Consider the following 14214-nt stretch of genomic DNA (forward strand, 5'->3'; position numbering starts at 1 on the left):
TATATACATATATATGGATATCCTGGGAAAATGAGAGACTCTTCTGTGGATCTGGATTCTGTTGTGCTGCCTCAACTGTCCATAAGTGAACAATCTACCATTCAGCCTAGTGATCCTGGATTTGTCATTTGCTGGAGTCAGCAGCAGTATACTTCCTGCCAACCTTGAGCTCATCAGCCCCTGCAGCTGTGTGAGTTCAGAAACGCCTCCAGTTTGACATTTGGTCCAAGAACTTGGGAATTGCCAGCTTCTATAAGTGTGTGACCCTTTTTCCTAAGATAAAATTCTCTCTCTATATATACTGGTTTTTGTTCTCTAGAGAACCCAATCTAACACAGTCATTAATCCATTTTGAGTTAATTTTTATATATGGTGTGAAGTGTTAGTACAACTTCATGTTTTGCATGTGGGGATCTAGTTTTTATTTAAGAACTTATTTTTTCCCCATTGAGTAGACTTGGCACCCTCTGTTTTCTTGTTTAGTTAATTAATTTTTATCAAACAATGTCTTTTTGATGTTAACCTCCCACATTATCATTCTAGTTACAGTTTTTTACATTTCTCCAAAGAAATGTACAAATGGCCAATAAACACATGAAAAGATGCTCAACATCATTAGTCGTCAGGGCAATGCAAATTAAAACAACAATGAGATACTACGTCAAACCTAATAGGATGGCTGTTATGAGAAACACAAAAAATAAAAAATGTTGATGAAGATGTGGAGAAATTTATCGTGAGCTAGCTTCATGCTAATCCCTTTATATACGTGTTAAAATAGAGCAACGGGCCTCGTCTAACTTCAGGAGGTGGGGAGAGAGAATCACCATCAACAGCCCAAGGCTGACTGTTCCTATGAGGTGGAAGTTAAAAATAACCTCCAACCCTTCAACAGTTTTACCAGTTCTGACACCAGCCATCCTGGCCATGGCACTCTCTGCTTCTCTGTTGGTTTCAATAATTCATTGCAGTGGCCACACAGAACTCACAGAACATACTTACAGTTATGGGGTTTATTAAGGAAGTAATAGGCTACAACTTGAAATAAGGATCCGGAAGCACGTGGGCCAAGTCTCTGTGGTACAGTGAATTACTTGGTATGGCTCTTCTAGCCATGGTCTTTGTTACTCCCACTAGATTACTGGGTGGAGCTATGTAAATATGAAGTGTTTGTCGCCCACCAAGGGGACTGGGTCGCTTGCTAATAATGTAAATAAAGTACATGGCCCCCTTGTGGGGTGGGACCATTGCCATAAGGTGTATGGAACCCTAATGTTCGGATTGGTTAGTTTTGTCATTCCACTAGGTGTAAAGTGTGCCCTCCTAGAGGCAGAAGGGGGGATCTCACTGCCTTCAGGAGTGAAGAGCTGGAAGTGGAGTGGAGCGTATCCATGGACCTGAGATCCTTGGACTGGACCTCTTTGGCAGAGAGATGGCTGAGAGAGACTGCAGAAAGAGACTGGCATGACCAAGAGACTGGCACGATGCAGAGTGACAGGGTTGCTGACCCACAGAGGAAGAAAGTTGAGTGCTTTGGGGCAAGAGACTTGCTGGTGGAATGTGTTGCACCTACATGTACCTACCAGCAGAGCTAAAAGAGCTTTGTGCTGTGGTGGTATAGTTTCTAAGGCATTTGACTGCTAACCAGAAGGTTGGCAGTTCAAACCCAGACACTCCATGGAAGGAAAACTGGGCAATCTGTTTCCATAATGATTTACCATCTTGGAGACCCAAAGGGGGTCGCTATGAGTTGCAATCAACTTGATGGCAGTGAGTTTGGTTTTTGGTTTGGAACCTTGCCTGAGCAGAGCAGAGGCTAGGCTGAGAGACCGAGGGCCAAACAGAGACCTGCCTGTGGGCATGGCAGAGGGAAGGCTGTCCTGATCAAAGAATTGTCTCCTGAACATTTGTGAACTTGAGTTGTAACCTGTTACTTCCGTAATAAATCTCATAATCATCATTATTGCCTGTGAGTTTTTTGTGGCCATTGCAACAAATTATCAAACCCAGCAGAGAAGTAGTGAGTGCCATGGGATGGGTGGTTGGTCTCAGAATTGGTAAAAAGGCTGGAGGATGGCTATATCTGATCTCATAGGAATAAGCCTTGGGCTGCTGTTGGGGATTCTCTGTCCCTCTCATGAGGTTAGAGGAGGTCAGAGGAGGATGTCATCCCCATGCCTTTTGTGCAGTCTCCCCTCTTCAGTGCCCGAAAGCTCTCTCAGCTTTTCTTGGCTGTGCAGGCCTCCCTCAGCACCCTGAGGACAAGCCTCTGGGCCCTCTCAGAACAGACTCCTTTCTCAGAAGCCTGGCGTCTGTTCTGTTTGGGCAAGTGTTAGAAAACTATATTAGCTCTGTTGATAAGTGCTCAGAGGCTCTCCACTTTACCATCAAGCCACTTGCCTGAAGGTGCTCAACACTCTTACTCCATAGGTCAGTGAGCCTAGCTTTGCCAAGTACACAGAGGCACCCAACTCCAGCTGCAAGCCTCCTACCTGAAGGCACTCTGCTCTCTTGCTCTGTGGATTGGCACACTCACTGTAGCCGCTTTGTTTGATGGGCAGGGAAGCCCACTGCAGCTGTCTAGTGTCAGTCTCCTGGTTCTGCTGCTGCCATTCCTCTGCTGCTGAATTCTGCCAGGCTTGCTGCTGTTTCTTGCTGTCTCCAGTGTTATAGCTCCCTCTATCTTCAGGGTCTCAGAGGTTCTTAACATAAGGATCCTGGGTCCAAATGATGAATTCCATTCCTGGCTCTTCTTGGTGGTAGTGAGATAACTTCTCATGCCTCTAGGATGAGCTCATTTTAAGCCTAGCCGGATGACAAAAGTGACCATTACCCTCATTAGGGTTCCATACACTTTATTTGCATGGTCCCACCCCTACAAGAGTTCCATGTACCTTATTTGCATTTATTAGCATGCTATCCAACCCCCTTGGTCGACCAGAAACACCTTATTTGCATAGTCGCACCCAGTCATTTTATGGGAGTTACCAGACCATGCGTGGCTAAAGGGCCATTTTAAGTAATTCACTGCACTGCCATACATTATTGCACTTAATCCTCATAACAGCTTTATTACAATTCTAGTCTCATTTTACAAATGAAAAAATAAGCTAGTAGGAGGCATGGCCTATTGGATGAACAATATAGTTAGTAATATGCAGAGTCTGTTTGGTCAGCATTATGCTACTACTTGGCATTCTAAACATTTATGTTAACAGTTTCTAATTTCTGGAAAATCATAGATACTGACATTTATTTAAAATCAGTAAACTATTTTTTTCTTGACATTCATACTTTTCAAGTGATTTCCATGTGGTTTGAGGCTTTGATAAAGGTTTTTCTTAGTGCAGATTTTAAAGATAGCTGTTAAAATTGACTTTATGGACTGATTAAGAAGAAATCAGTTGGTTTATCAAAGGCCTTTAACGTTTTGTGACTGTATGTGTTTCAAACTACAAAAAAGAACAGATGTAGGAATAGCTGATAGGAAGTTGAAAACTGCAATAAGCTTTCTTCTAAATCATAAAATGTACTTGACAGATATTTTTTATGGATACATCTGTGATTGCACACTGTTTTTAGGCTTGATAGTTTTTCCAGCAAGGCATATCTTTGCTTAAAATTTGTAAAAGCTGTTTATAGTAAAATAGAAAATGATGACAAGACAAAAACCCATCAAGCTCATTTTGAAGGTAAGTTGGACTACATATCCTTTAAAGTGTAAACAGCAGCAGCAGCAGCAGCAGCAGCAGCAGTACACAACTAAATATATGTTTAGTTATGGAAAGGTTTTTTTATACTGTCTCCTAAATAATTTTTCAAACCTCAAATTCTTTATGGAATTGAGAAAATGACAAACCCAGATGAGAGAAGGAAAGGAAAACAAAACGAATTCAATTTAGCAAAAATTGTTGAGCAACTAGGATGTCAGAAATAAAGGAACAAAATAGACATAGTATTTGTATCAGTTAACTATTGTGTAACCAATTATTCCAAAATCTAGCAGGTTAAAACAGTAGACATTTATCATCTTACACAACTTCCACATTTAATTTAACTCGTTGGTTCTGGTTTAGGGTTTTTTACAAATGTGGGACTCACTCACATGGCTGTTGGCAGGAGGCCACAGTTCCTTACTGGCTAGAGTCCTCAGTTTCTTGACTGAGGCTCTCCATAGACTACTTGAGTGTCTTATAATGTGGCCTCTGACATTTCCCAAAGTAATTCATCTGGGGAACAGAAATCAAGATGGAAGATGCAATATCATATATAACCTAATCTTACATGTGACATCCCATTACTTTTACCACGTTCTACCAGTGGTGCAAATCAACCCTGGCATAATGCTGGAAGAGGACACAATGGTGTAAATACCAGAAGGTGGGGCTATTGGAGGTGTTTTAGTAGCCTAGTGCTCTGGTGGCATAGTGCCTAAGGCATTTGACAGCTAACCAGAAGGCTGGCAGTTCAAACTTACCAATCACTTCTCGGAAGGAAGATTGGGCAAACTACTTCCACAGAGATGCCGCCTCAGATACTCAAGGAAGGGTTGCTATGAGTCAAATCGACTTGATGGCAGTGAGTTCATTTTGGTTTTAGTGCTGCTTAACATAAAAATACCATAAGTGAGTGGCTTTAATGAGCAGAATTTTATTTTTTCATCGTTTAAAAAAAAAAAAAACAACACTGCCATCGATTCAATTCCGACTCAGTTTAGGAGGCTAGAGGTCTGAATTCAAGGCACAAGCTCTAGGGGAAAGCTCTCTCTCTGGCCACTCTGGTGGAAAATGCTTGTCTGAGCTTCTCTACCTTGACATTCCTCAACTCCTTGATTATCTCCACGTGGCATCTGTCTTTCCCCTGCTTTGCTTTCTCGTCTTTGTGTCTATGCTGCTCATTATAACTCAGAATTGATTAGGTTTAAGATACATCATGCACTGGTAATGACCTCATTAATATGACAAAGAAAACTATTTTCAAATGGGATTACATCCACAGGCACAGGAGTTAGAATTCTACCACATATTTTGTGGGAACATAATTCAGTCCATAATAGGGGCCATCTGTGAGTCTAGTGACCACCATCTGCCTTCTGGCCTCAGTTATTCACATCTCTTCCACATGCAGAAGATACCTCTTTCCAAAGTCCACCAAAATCTCATCCTATTACAATATCAGCTCAAAGTCCAGAATGTAATATCTGAGTCAAACCCAAGGTTCCTTGGGCATAATTCCTTAAGTATAGCTCCCCAAGCATAGATTCTCTTGATATGTAGACCTATGAACTAAAGAAACAAGTTATTGTCTTTCTGCCACCCAACTTAGTAGGATAGACAAAGGGTAACCTCCATAGACACTCTTATTAAAAAGGGGCAAAAAATGGGAGGTAGACAGAAGTTATTGGTCTATAGCAGTTCCAAAATCCAGCTGGGTAAATGTTGGAAATTTCCTGATTAGGATTCCTGTCCTAAAGTGATTCAAGGTCACTTTTAGTTCTGCCCTCTCTGCTCTTAGTTTCATCCTGCTAGTCATCTTTCCTTTTCTGAGAGGTGGTACTTGTTTGCAGCTAAGCAGTTTTCACAGCCTTCTTCCAGCCAGTAGAATTTTGGGAGTCCATAAGTCTCTTTACATTTTGCATTATCTTTGTCCCTTCAAATCCAAACTGGAGATATTTGTGCAACTATACTTCTCTTAAAACTTTTGTGAGTCTCTTATGAATCTTAATTGTCTGTTAGACAAAAGTCACATACACAAACTTATTTGAGATAAATCATTCTCTACCTGGGGCCTCTGCTGAGACAGATGAGGGAGAAAGCATTCAGCTTCTTGTGAAGCCATTAGGAACTGTGGTGGCACAGCAGTTAAGTGCTCAGTTGCTGACTGAAAAGTTCAAACCCATTAGCCACTCTGAGGGAGAAAGATGTGGCATTCTGCTCCTGTAAAGATTTACAGCCTTGGAAACTCCATAAGGATGTAGGGCACAATGAGTTGGAATCAACTAAGCTTTTTGTTTGTGTATTTTATTTTTGTATTGTCTGATTCAGAGGATCTGTGAGATATATGCTTACACTACTTGTTCATCTGAATGGTGCTCTGAGGCTCTGCATTTGATCATTCTTGAGATTTTAACAAAGGATATGACAGCCATGTAATCTGCTTCATTATTTGACTATGTTTTCCTGGCAAAGCCTTTATGTTGACCTTTGTCTAGAAGCCACTTTTTATTTTGTCATCTGGAGAGGCTGGGAATTTTCAGAGCTAACAATTCCTGTCTCTTTTTTAAATTGAACTTTCTTTCCTTTAGCTTGTCCTTCTCCTATTGCCTTTTACTATAAGTAGCCAGAAGAAACCAAGGGGGGACCTTTAATGCTTTTCCTGGAAATCTTTTTATCTACTTAGATAGACATGTTTTACTTTTCATGTTCATACATGCAACAGAGTTGCAAAATTTCAGACATTCCATAAAAAAGCATCACTCTCTCCTCACTTTCCTTTAAGCTGTAACCTGGAGTCTACTCAAAGACCTGTACTGTTTGGCTCCAAAGCCTCTCCCATATTTTTGGCATTTGTTATAGCAGCACCTTACTCTCCGTTACTAAAATCTGTATTAGTTACCCATTATTATTATCTGTTATCATTTTGGAGTAATAGATTACCCTAGAACATAAAGGTTTAAAACAACATTTACTCTTTCATATAGTTTCTGAGGGCCAGTAATCTGATAGCAGTTCAGCTGCTTGTGAAGTATTCAAGATGTTGACTTGTGCTGCAGTAATCTGAAGGGTTGGAGGATCTGTTCCCAAGTTTAATCCATGTAACTGTTGGCTGGAGGCTTCACTTCCTTACTACGTGACTCTTGAGTGTCCTCATGATATGGCAGCTGGTTTCTCCTAGAGCTAATGATTAGAGAGCCTAATCTTGGAAGCAAGATACCATTACTTCTGCTATATTTTATTAGTCACATGGGTCAGTCCTGATTTAATGTGGGAGGGAACTGCAGAAGGGTGGGAAAACCAGGAGACAAGGATCATGGAAGACATTTTTGAGGTTGTCTCCCATATGCCTGTCTTTAAGGACATCATAGTCTAGTTGGCATTTATTGAATTCGTACATATTTTAAGCATGTCCCTCATTTGGTATTTACAATCCTGTTAGGAACTGCTACCAGTGATTGAAACTTAAAGCGATCCAGTAACTTATTCAGGACTCACTAGAGATCATAGATTTGAACGTAAGTCTGGGAAGAAAGATCTGGAGCCCAGGCTTTAGGTAAAAGAATGGATAAATATTCCATAGGATTGTTTTCTTATTTAAATATGATTTCCCCCCCAGTCTATGTTCAGCAGTAATTGTTTAACTTGCATTTCATGTGTGGACACCTTTAGTAACAAATCCTTTCTTGTATTTTCTTCTCAATATAGCTCTGACCTTTACCTATCCTGTCTCATCCTCCTTCTGACTTTCCTCTCTCCACTTTCCATGGAGTCCTTTTGCATATCACACTGATTCTAATGTAAAGCAACTTCTTTACAAACACTCTTTCTTTTTATAGAACACCCCCCATTATCTCTCTGTCTTAACTCAAATCTGACTTTCTTCCAAGAATATCACTTCTTTGGGGCCATTTTGAGTAAGGACTATGTATTCTCCTACTTTTTATGTTCAAGCCAGTAAGTTGAATCAGTGGGCTTCTAATTCCAAATCATTGCTCTTCTATTCTCATGTGAAAATTCTCCTTCCTTTGAAACTTGGAATCTTAATTACTTTCTGTCCCTCTTTACTGCTGTCATTTGTCAGCCTCCCTCTACCATATTCCTTCTTGTTCATCAAAGACTTTGACACTTTATCAGAATTATGTCTATTCCAAATTCTATCATCATTCTAGATGACTGCACTGGCCAGGTGGACCACCCATCCAACACACTGGATATATAGTTCCTTGTTCTTTTCAGTTCCAGTGACCTTTACTTCATTTCTTTTCAACATCCTATTCTTATGACCTTTTGATATCTTTATTCTTTTATTCTATTGACTGACCACAATCTCCTATTATTCTAGTGATGCTCTTCTCCCTTACATATATAATACTTGCATTTGACTGCTAACCAGAAGGCTGGTGGTTCAAACCCACCAGCCACTCTTCGGAAGGAAGGTTGGGCAATCTACTTCCATAGTGATACCGCCTCAGAAACCCAAGGAGGGGTCTCTATGAGTCAGGTCTGACTTGAAGGCACTGTGTTTTGTTTTTGTTTTTTTGATCTTATCAAGACAATTAGTTTCACTCCATAAGGTGGATGAACTTGGAGGACATTATGCTGAGTGAAATAAGTCAATCAAAGAAAGACAAATATTGTATTAGTTCACTGTTGTAAAAAGTCAAGGAAAGATTTATATATGGAAGGAAGCTTTCTTTGTTGGTTACCAGGGATGGGAACGGAACGGAATACTGCTAGATGGGTAGAGAAAAGTATTGATTTGGGTGAAGGGAAGGGCAGTGTACCAAAAGTGAGTGATTAACATGGTAGCAGTGAAGAAGCGTGAGACAGATACAGGTATACGAGAGGTACAGACAACAAAGATGGACCCTTTTGCTTGTGCAGTATGCGTTGTCAGTGATGGCAAACATTGATCTATAGGTAGGTAGATGTGTAGACAGGCTGATTGATCAGGTATGGGTAGGCAGTGGGGAGTTTGGGCATGACTACGTATAGGGTTGGCAGACGATGTTTCTACAAGTGTATTTGTATGTTCTGTAAGAATGTCAAGGTGTGTAATAGAGCTTACAAGGGACAAGGTTGTGATGACTTCTTGGCCACAGCCAACTACCCAGAGAGAGCAAGTAGTTGGACCTGTGGGCTCAGGACCATGGTCACAGGGGACAGCAAGCTCAATTGGCATAATGTACTACACAAAAATGTTCCCCATCCTACTTTGGTGAGTAGTGACTGGGATCTTAAAAGCTTGCAAGCGGCCATCTAGATGCAACAATGGGTCTCTCCTTGTCCAGAGCAAAGAAGAATGAAATAAACCAAAGATGCATGGAAATGAGTAATCCAAGGGACTAGTATGCCATGTGACCCACAGCCCATATGACCATGAGACCAGAAGAACCAGATGGTGCCTGGCTACCACTGTCAATCATTTGGAGGAGGATTGGTGCAGGAGATCCTGGACAGAATGGGAAAACAATGTGGAACAAAACTCAAACTCATTAAAAATAAAAAAGGACCAGTTTTGCTAGATAGAGCCTGGTAAGACCCCTGAGCCTATGGCCCATAGTCACCCTTCAGATCTGGAACTGAACTCACTCCTGTGGCTTCCAGCCAAGCAGAAAACAGGCATATGGGGTGAACATTTACATCAGGTAGATAAACTCCTTGAAGCCATCAATCATAGGAGAATAGAAGGGCAGTGTTTGCACAGGGAAACAGTTGGGGCACGGGAATGCATGGGAGGGAAGGAGATAGGGAAGAGGTAACTTTGGGGAGGAAGTGGGAAGAGAGCTGTTACATTGTGGGGAATTGCAGTCAATGTCATGAAACAAAATGTGTATGAACTGCTGTATGGAAAATGAATTTGCTCCATATACTCTCACCCTAATCACAATAAAAATAATAATAAAAAAAAAGTTCCCTTGTCCTCCCCACCCCCTAGCCTATAATCAAACAAAACTGACATGTTGTTGTTATGTTGTTAGGTAACATTGAGTCATCTCTGACTCATAGTGACCCTGTGCACAGCTGAATGAAACACTGTCCAGTCCTGTGCCAGCCTCACAGTCTTTAATGTATGTGAGCCTGTTGTTGCAGCCACTGTGTCAATCCATCTTGTTGAGGGCCTTCCACTTCTCCATTGACCCTCCACTTTACCAAGCATGATATCCTTCTCCAGGGAATAGTTCCTCCTGACAACATGACCAAAGTAGGTGAGACGAAGTCTGGCCATTCTGTCTTTCAAGGAGCATTCTGGCTGCACTTCCCGGACAGATTTGTTAGTTCTTTTAGCAGTCCATGGTACTCTTACCATTCTTCTCCAATACCACAACTCAAAAGTATCAACTCTTCAGTCTCCCTTATCCATTGTCCAGCTCTCAAATGCCTAAGAGGCAATTGAAAATACTATGGCTTGGGTTAGGCACACCTTAGTCTTCAAGGAGACGACATTGCTCTTCGTCACTTGAAAAAGGTCTTTTGCAGCAGATTTGCCCAATGCAATATGTCATCTGATGTCTTGTCTGTGGCTTCCGTTAGTGTTCATTGGAGAAGCAAGTAATATGAAGTCCTTGACAACTTCAATCTTTTCTCCATCCATCGTGAAGTTGTTTATTGGACCAGTTGTGAGGATTTTTGTTTTCTTTATATTGAGGTGTAATCCATACTGCAGACTATAGTCTTTAATCTTCATCAATAAGTGCCTCAAGTCATCCTTACTTTTAGCAAGCAAATTGTGTCATCTGCGTATCACAGGTTGTTAATGGGTCTTCCTCCAATCCTGATGCCAGGTTGTTCTTTGTATAATCCAGCTTTTCAGATTATTTGCTCAGGACACAAGTTGAATAAGTTTGTTGAAAAGATACAACCCTGATGCATCTCCTTCCTGATTTTAAACCATGCAGTATCCCCTTTTTCTGTTTGAAATTCCCATTCTTCTCAATGTTATCCATAATTTGTTATGATCCACGCAGTTGAATGCTTTTGCATAGTCAGTAAAACATAAGCACACATCTTTCTGGTATTCTTTGCTTTCAGCTAAGATCCATCTGACATTAGCAATGATATCCATCATTCCATGTCCTCTTCTGAATCCAGTTTGCATTTCTGGAAGTTCTCTGTCAGTGTACTGCTGCAACCATTTTTGAATTATCTTCAGTAAGATTTTACTTGCATATGATATTAATGATATTGTTTGATATTTTCCACATTCTGTGGGATCACTTTTCCTTGGAATGGGTACAAATATGGATCTTTTCCAGTCAATTGGCCAGGTAGCTGTCTTCCAAATCTCTTGGCATAGCTGAGTGAGTGCCTCCAGCAGGGCATCCGTTTGTTGAAACATCTCAGTGGGTATTCCATCAATTCCTAGATCCTTGTTCTTCATCAGTTCTTTCAGTGCAGACTCAACTTTTTCCTTCATTACCATTGGTTCTTGATCATATGCCATCTCCTGAAATGGTTGAACATTGACCAATTCTTTTTGGTATGGTGACTGTGTGTATTTCTTCCATCTTCTCTTGATGTTTTCTGCATCATTCAATATTTTGCCTGTAGAGTCTTTCAGTATTGCAACTCAAGGCTTAATTTTTTTTCTTCAGTTCTTTCAGCTTGAGAAATGCTGCGTGTGTTCTTCCCTTCTGCTTTTCTAACTCCAGATCTTTGTACATTTCATCATAGTAGTTGGCTTTGTCATCTCGAGCTGTTCTTTGAAATCTTTTGTTCACTCTTTTATCTTGTCATTTCTTCCATTTGTTTCAGCTACTCTCTGTTCAAGCAAGTTTCAGAGTGTTTTCTGACATCCATTTTGGTCTTTTCTTCCTTTTCTGTCTTTTAAATGACCTTTTGCTTTCCTCATGGATGATGTTCTTGATGTAATCCCACAATTCTGGTTTTTGGTCATTGATGTTCCATGCATCAAATCTATTCTTTAGATGGTCTCTAAATTCAGGAGGGATATAATCAAGGTTGTACTTTCACTCTCATGGACTTGTTTTAATTGTCTCCGACTTGAAGTTGAACTTGCATATGAGCAGTTGATGGTCTATTCTACAATCAGCTGCTGGCCTTGTTTTGTCTGAAGATATTAAGCTTCTCCATTGCCTCTTGCCACAGATGTAGTCAATCTGATTCCTGTGTGTTTTATCAGGTGAACTCCATGTGTATAGCCATTGATTATGTTGTTGTAAAAAGGTATTTGCAATGAATAAGTCATTGGTCTTTCAAAATTCTGTCATGTGATCTCCAGTGTTATTTCTATCATCAAGTCTATATTTTCCTGCTACTGGTGACTCTTCTTTGTTTCCAACTTTAGCATTCCAGTAACCAATGATAATCAACACATCTTGATTGCATGTTCAGTCAATTTCAGACTGCAGAAGTTGGTAGAAATCTTCAATTTCCACATCTTTTGCTTTGGTGGTTGGTGCATAGATTTGAATAATAGTAGTAGCAACTGGTGTTCCTTGTAGGTGTCTGGATATTATCCTATCAGTGACAGCATTGTACTTCAGGACAGATCTTGAAACATTTTTTGTGATGATGAATGCCACACCATTCCTATTCAATTTGTCATTCCAGGCATAGTAGATCATATGGTTGTCTGATTCAATATGGCCAAAACCAGTCCATTTTAGCTCACTAATGCCAAGGATATTAATCTTTATGTGTTCCATTTCATTTTGACAACTTCCAGTTTTCCTAGATTCATACTTCATACACTCCATCTTCTGATTATTAATAGATGTTTGCAGCAGTTTCTTCTGATTTTGAGTCACATCAGCCAATGGAGGTCCTGAAAACTTTATTCCATCCATATCATTAAGGTCTTCTCTACTCTGAGGAGGCAGCTCTTCTCCAGTCATGTTTTGAACGCCTTCCAACCTGATTGGCTCATCTTCCAGCACCATTTTGGACAATGTTTCAGGTCTATTCATAAAGTTTTCCAGTAATATATCAGACCATGTTTCACTACTTTATAAGCTTTTCACTGGCCAATTGTTTGAGAAGTGGATGGCCTCTTCCTTCTTCCAAGTCTGTCTCAGTCTGGAAGCTCCACTGAAACCCTACCGGCATTTTGCAACACCAGTGGCATAGCCCCCTTCCTCACAGCAACACACAAGCCACTGTAGGATGACAAACTTGACAGACGTGTCATCTCCCTTAGTTGTTCCTAACTGCTCTGCTCACTTCCCCACCTGCCCAGAGGCCCAGCCTTAAATAAAGCCACCCCCAGAAGGTCCAAGCCATGTGCCCACTTGCCTACCTACCTGCCTAGGGGTCTGGCCTTAAATAAAAATAAATACTTGCCACTGGTGTTTCAGATGCCAGTAGAGTTTCACATGGTGTACAGGTTTCAATGCAGCTTACAGACTGAGAGAGACTAGGAAGAAGGAGGAGGCCATCCACTTTTCAAAAATTGGCCAGGGAAAACCTTACGCATAGCAGAGAAACACTGTCTGATACTTTACTAGGCAACTTCATGAAAAGCTCGGAAACGTTGTCCAACACAGTGCAGGAAGACGAGCCCCTTGGGTCAGAATACACTCAAAATAGGACGGGGAAAGAGCTGCATCATTAGAGTAGAGCCAACTTTAATGATATGGATAAAGTAAGTCTTTCAGGACCTCCATGTGCTGACATGGCATGACTCAAATTGAGAAGAAACAGCAAACATCCATCAATAATCAGAACATGGAATGTACGAAGTATGAATCTAGGAACATTGAAAGTTGTCAAAAATGAAATGGAATGCATAAAGATTGATATCTTGGGCATTAGTGAGCTGAAATGGACGGGTTTGGGGCATTTTGAATCAGACAACCATATGATCTACTGTGTCGGGAATGACAAATTGAAGAGGAATGGCATGGCATTCATCATCACAAAGGATGCTTCAAGATCTGTCCTGAAGTACAGTGCTGTCAGTGATAGGATAGTATCCATATGTATACAAGGAAGACCCATTAATACTACTACTATTCAAATTTCTGCACCAACCACCAAAGCAAAAGATGAGGAAATTGAAGATTTTTATCAGTTTCTGTGGTCTGAAATTGGCTGAATATGCAATCAAAATATGTTGCTTATCTCTGGTGATTGGAATGGAAAAGTTGGAAACAAAGAAGAATCACTGGTAGTTGGAAAATTTGGCCTTGGTGACAGAAATAATGCCTGAGATCGATCACATGATAGAATATTGAAAGACCAACGACTTATTCTTTGCAAATACCTTTTTTCAATGACACAAATGGTGGCTATACACATGGACTTCGCCAGATGGAGTGCACAGGAATCAGATTGACTACATCTGTGACAAGAGGAGATGGAAAAGCTTAATATTTTCACCCAAAACAAGGCTGGGAGCTGATTGTGGAACAGACCATCAACTGCTCATATGCAGTTCAACTTGAACTTGAAGACAATTAAAACAAGTCCACAAGAGCCGAAATATGATCTTGAATATATCCCTCCTGAATTTAGAGACCATCTAAAGAATAGATTT

General features: G+C 40.6%; 1 protein-coding gene across 1 annotated transcript in view; it reads left to right on the forward strand.

Annotated features, from left to right (window-relative positions):
* EFCAB2 (EF-hand calcium binding domain 2) overlaps positions 1–14214 on the forward strand; it is a 312984-nt gene that overhangs the window by 13023 nt on the left and 285747 nt on the right. The window contains exon 3 of the mRNA XM_007949158.2: positions 3583–3692. Within this exon, the coding sequence (XP_007947349.2) occupies positions 3583–3692 (110 nt within the window). The remainder of the gene's footprint in view (positions 1–3582; positions 3693–14214) is intronic.

Source organism: Orycteropus afer, unplaced genomic scaffold (genome assembly GCF_000298275.1).
Source record: "Orycteropus afer afer isolate SDZICR_OR568_19922 unplaced genomic scaffold, OryAfe1.0 scaffold00239, whole genome shotgun sequence".
In the NCBI taxonomy this organism is placed as follows: domain Eukaryota; kingdom Metazoa; phylum Chordata; class Mammalia; order Tubulidentata; family Orycteropodidae; genus Orycteropus; species Orycteropus afer.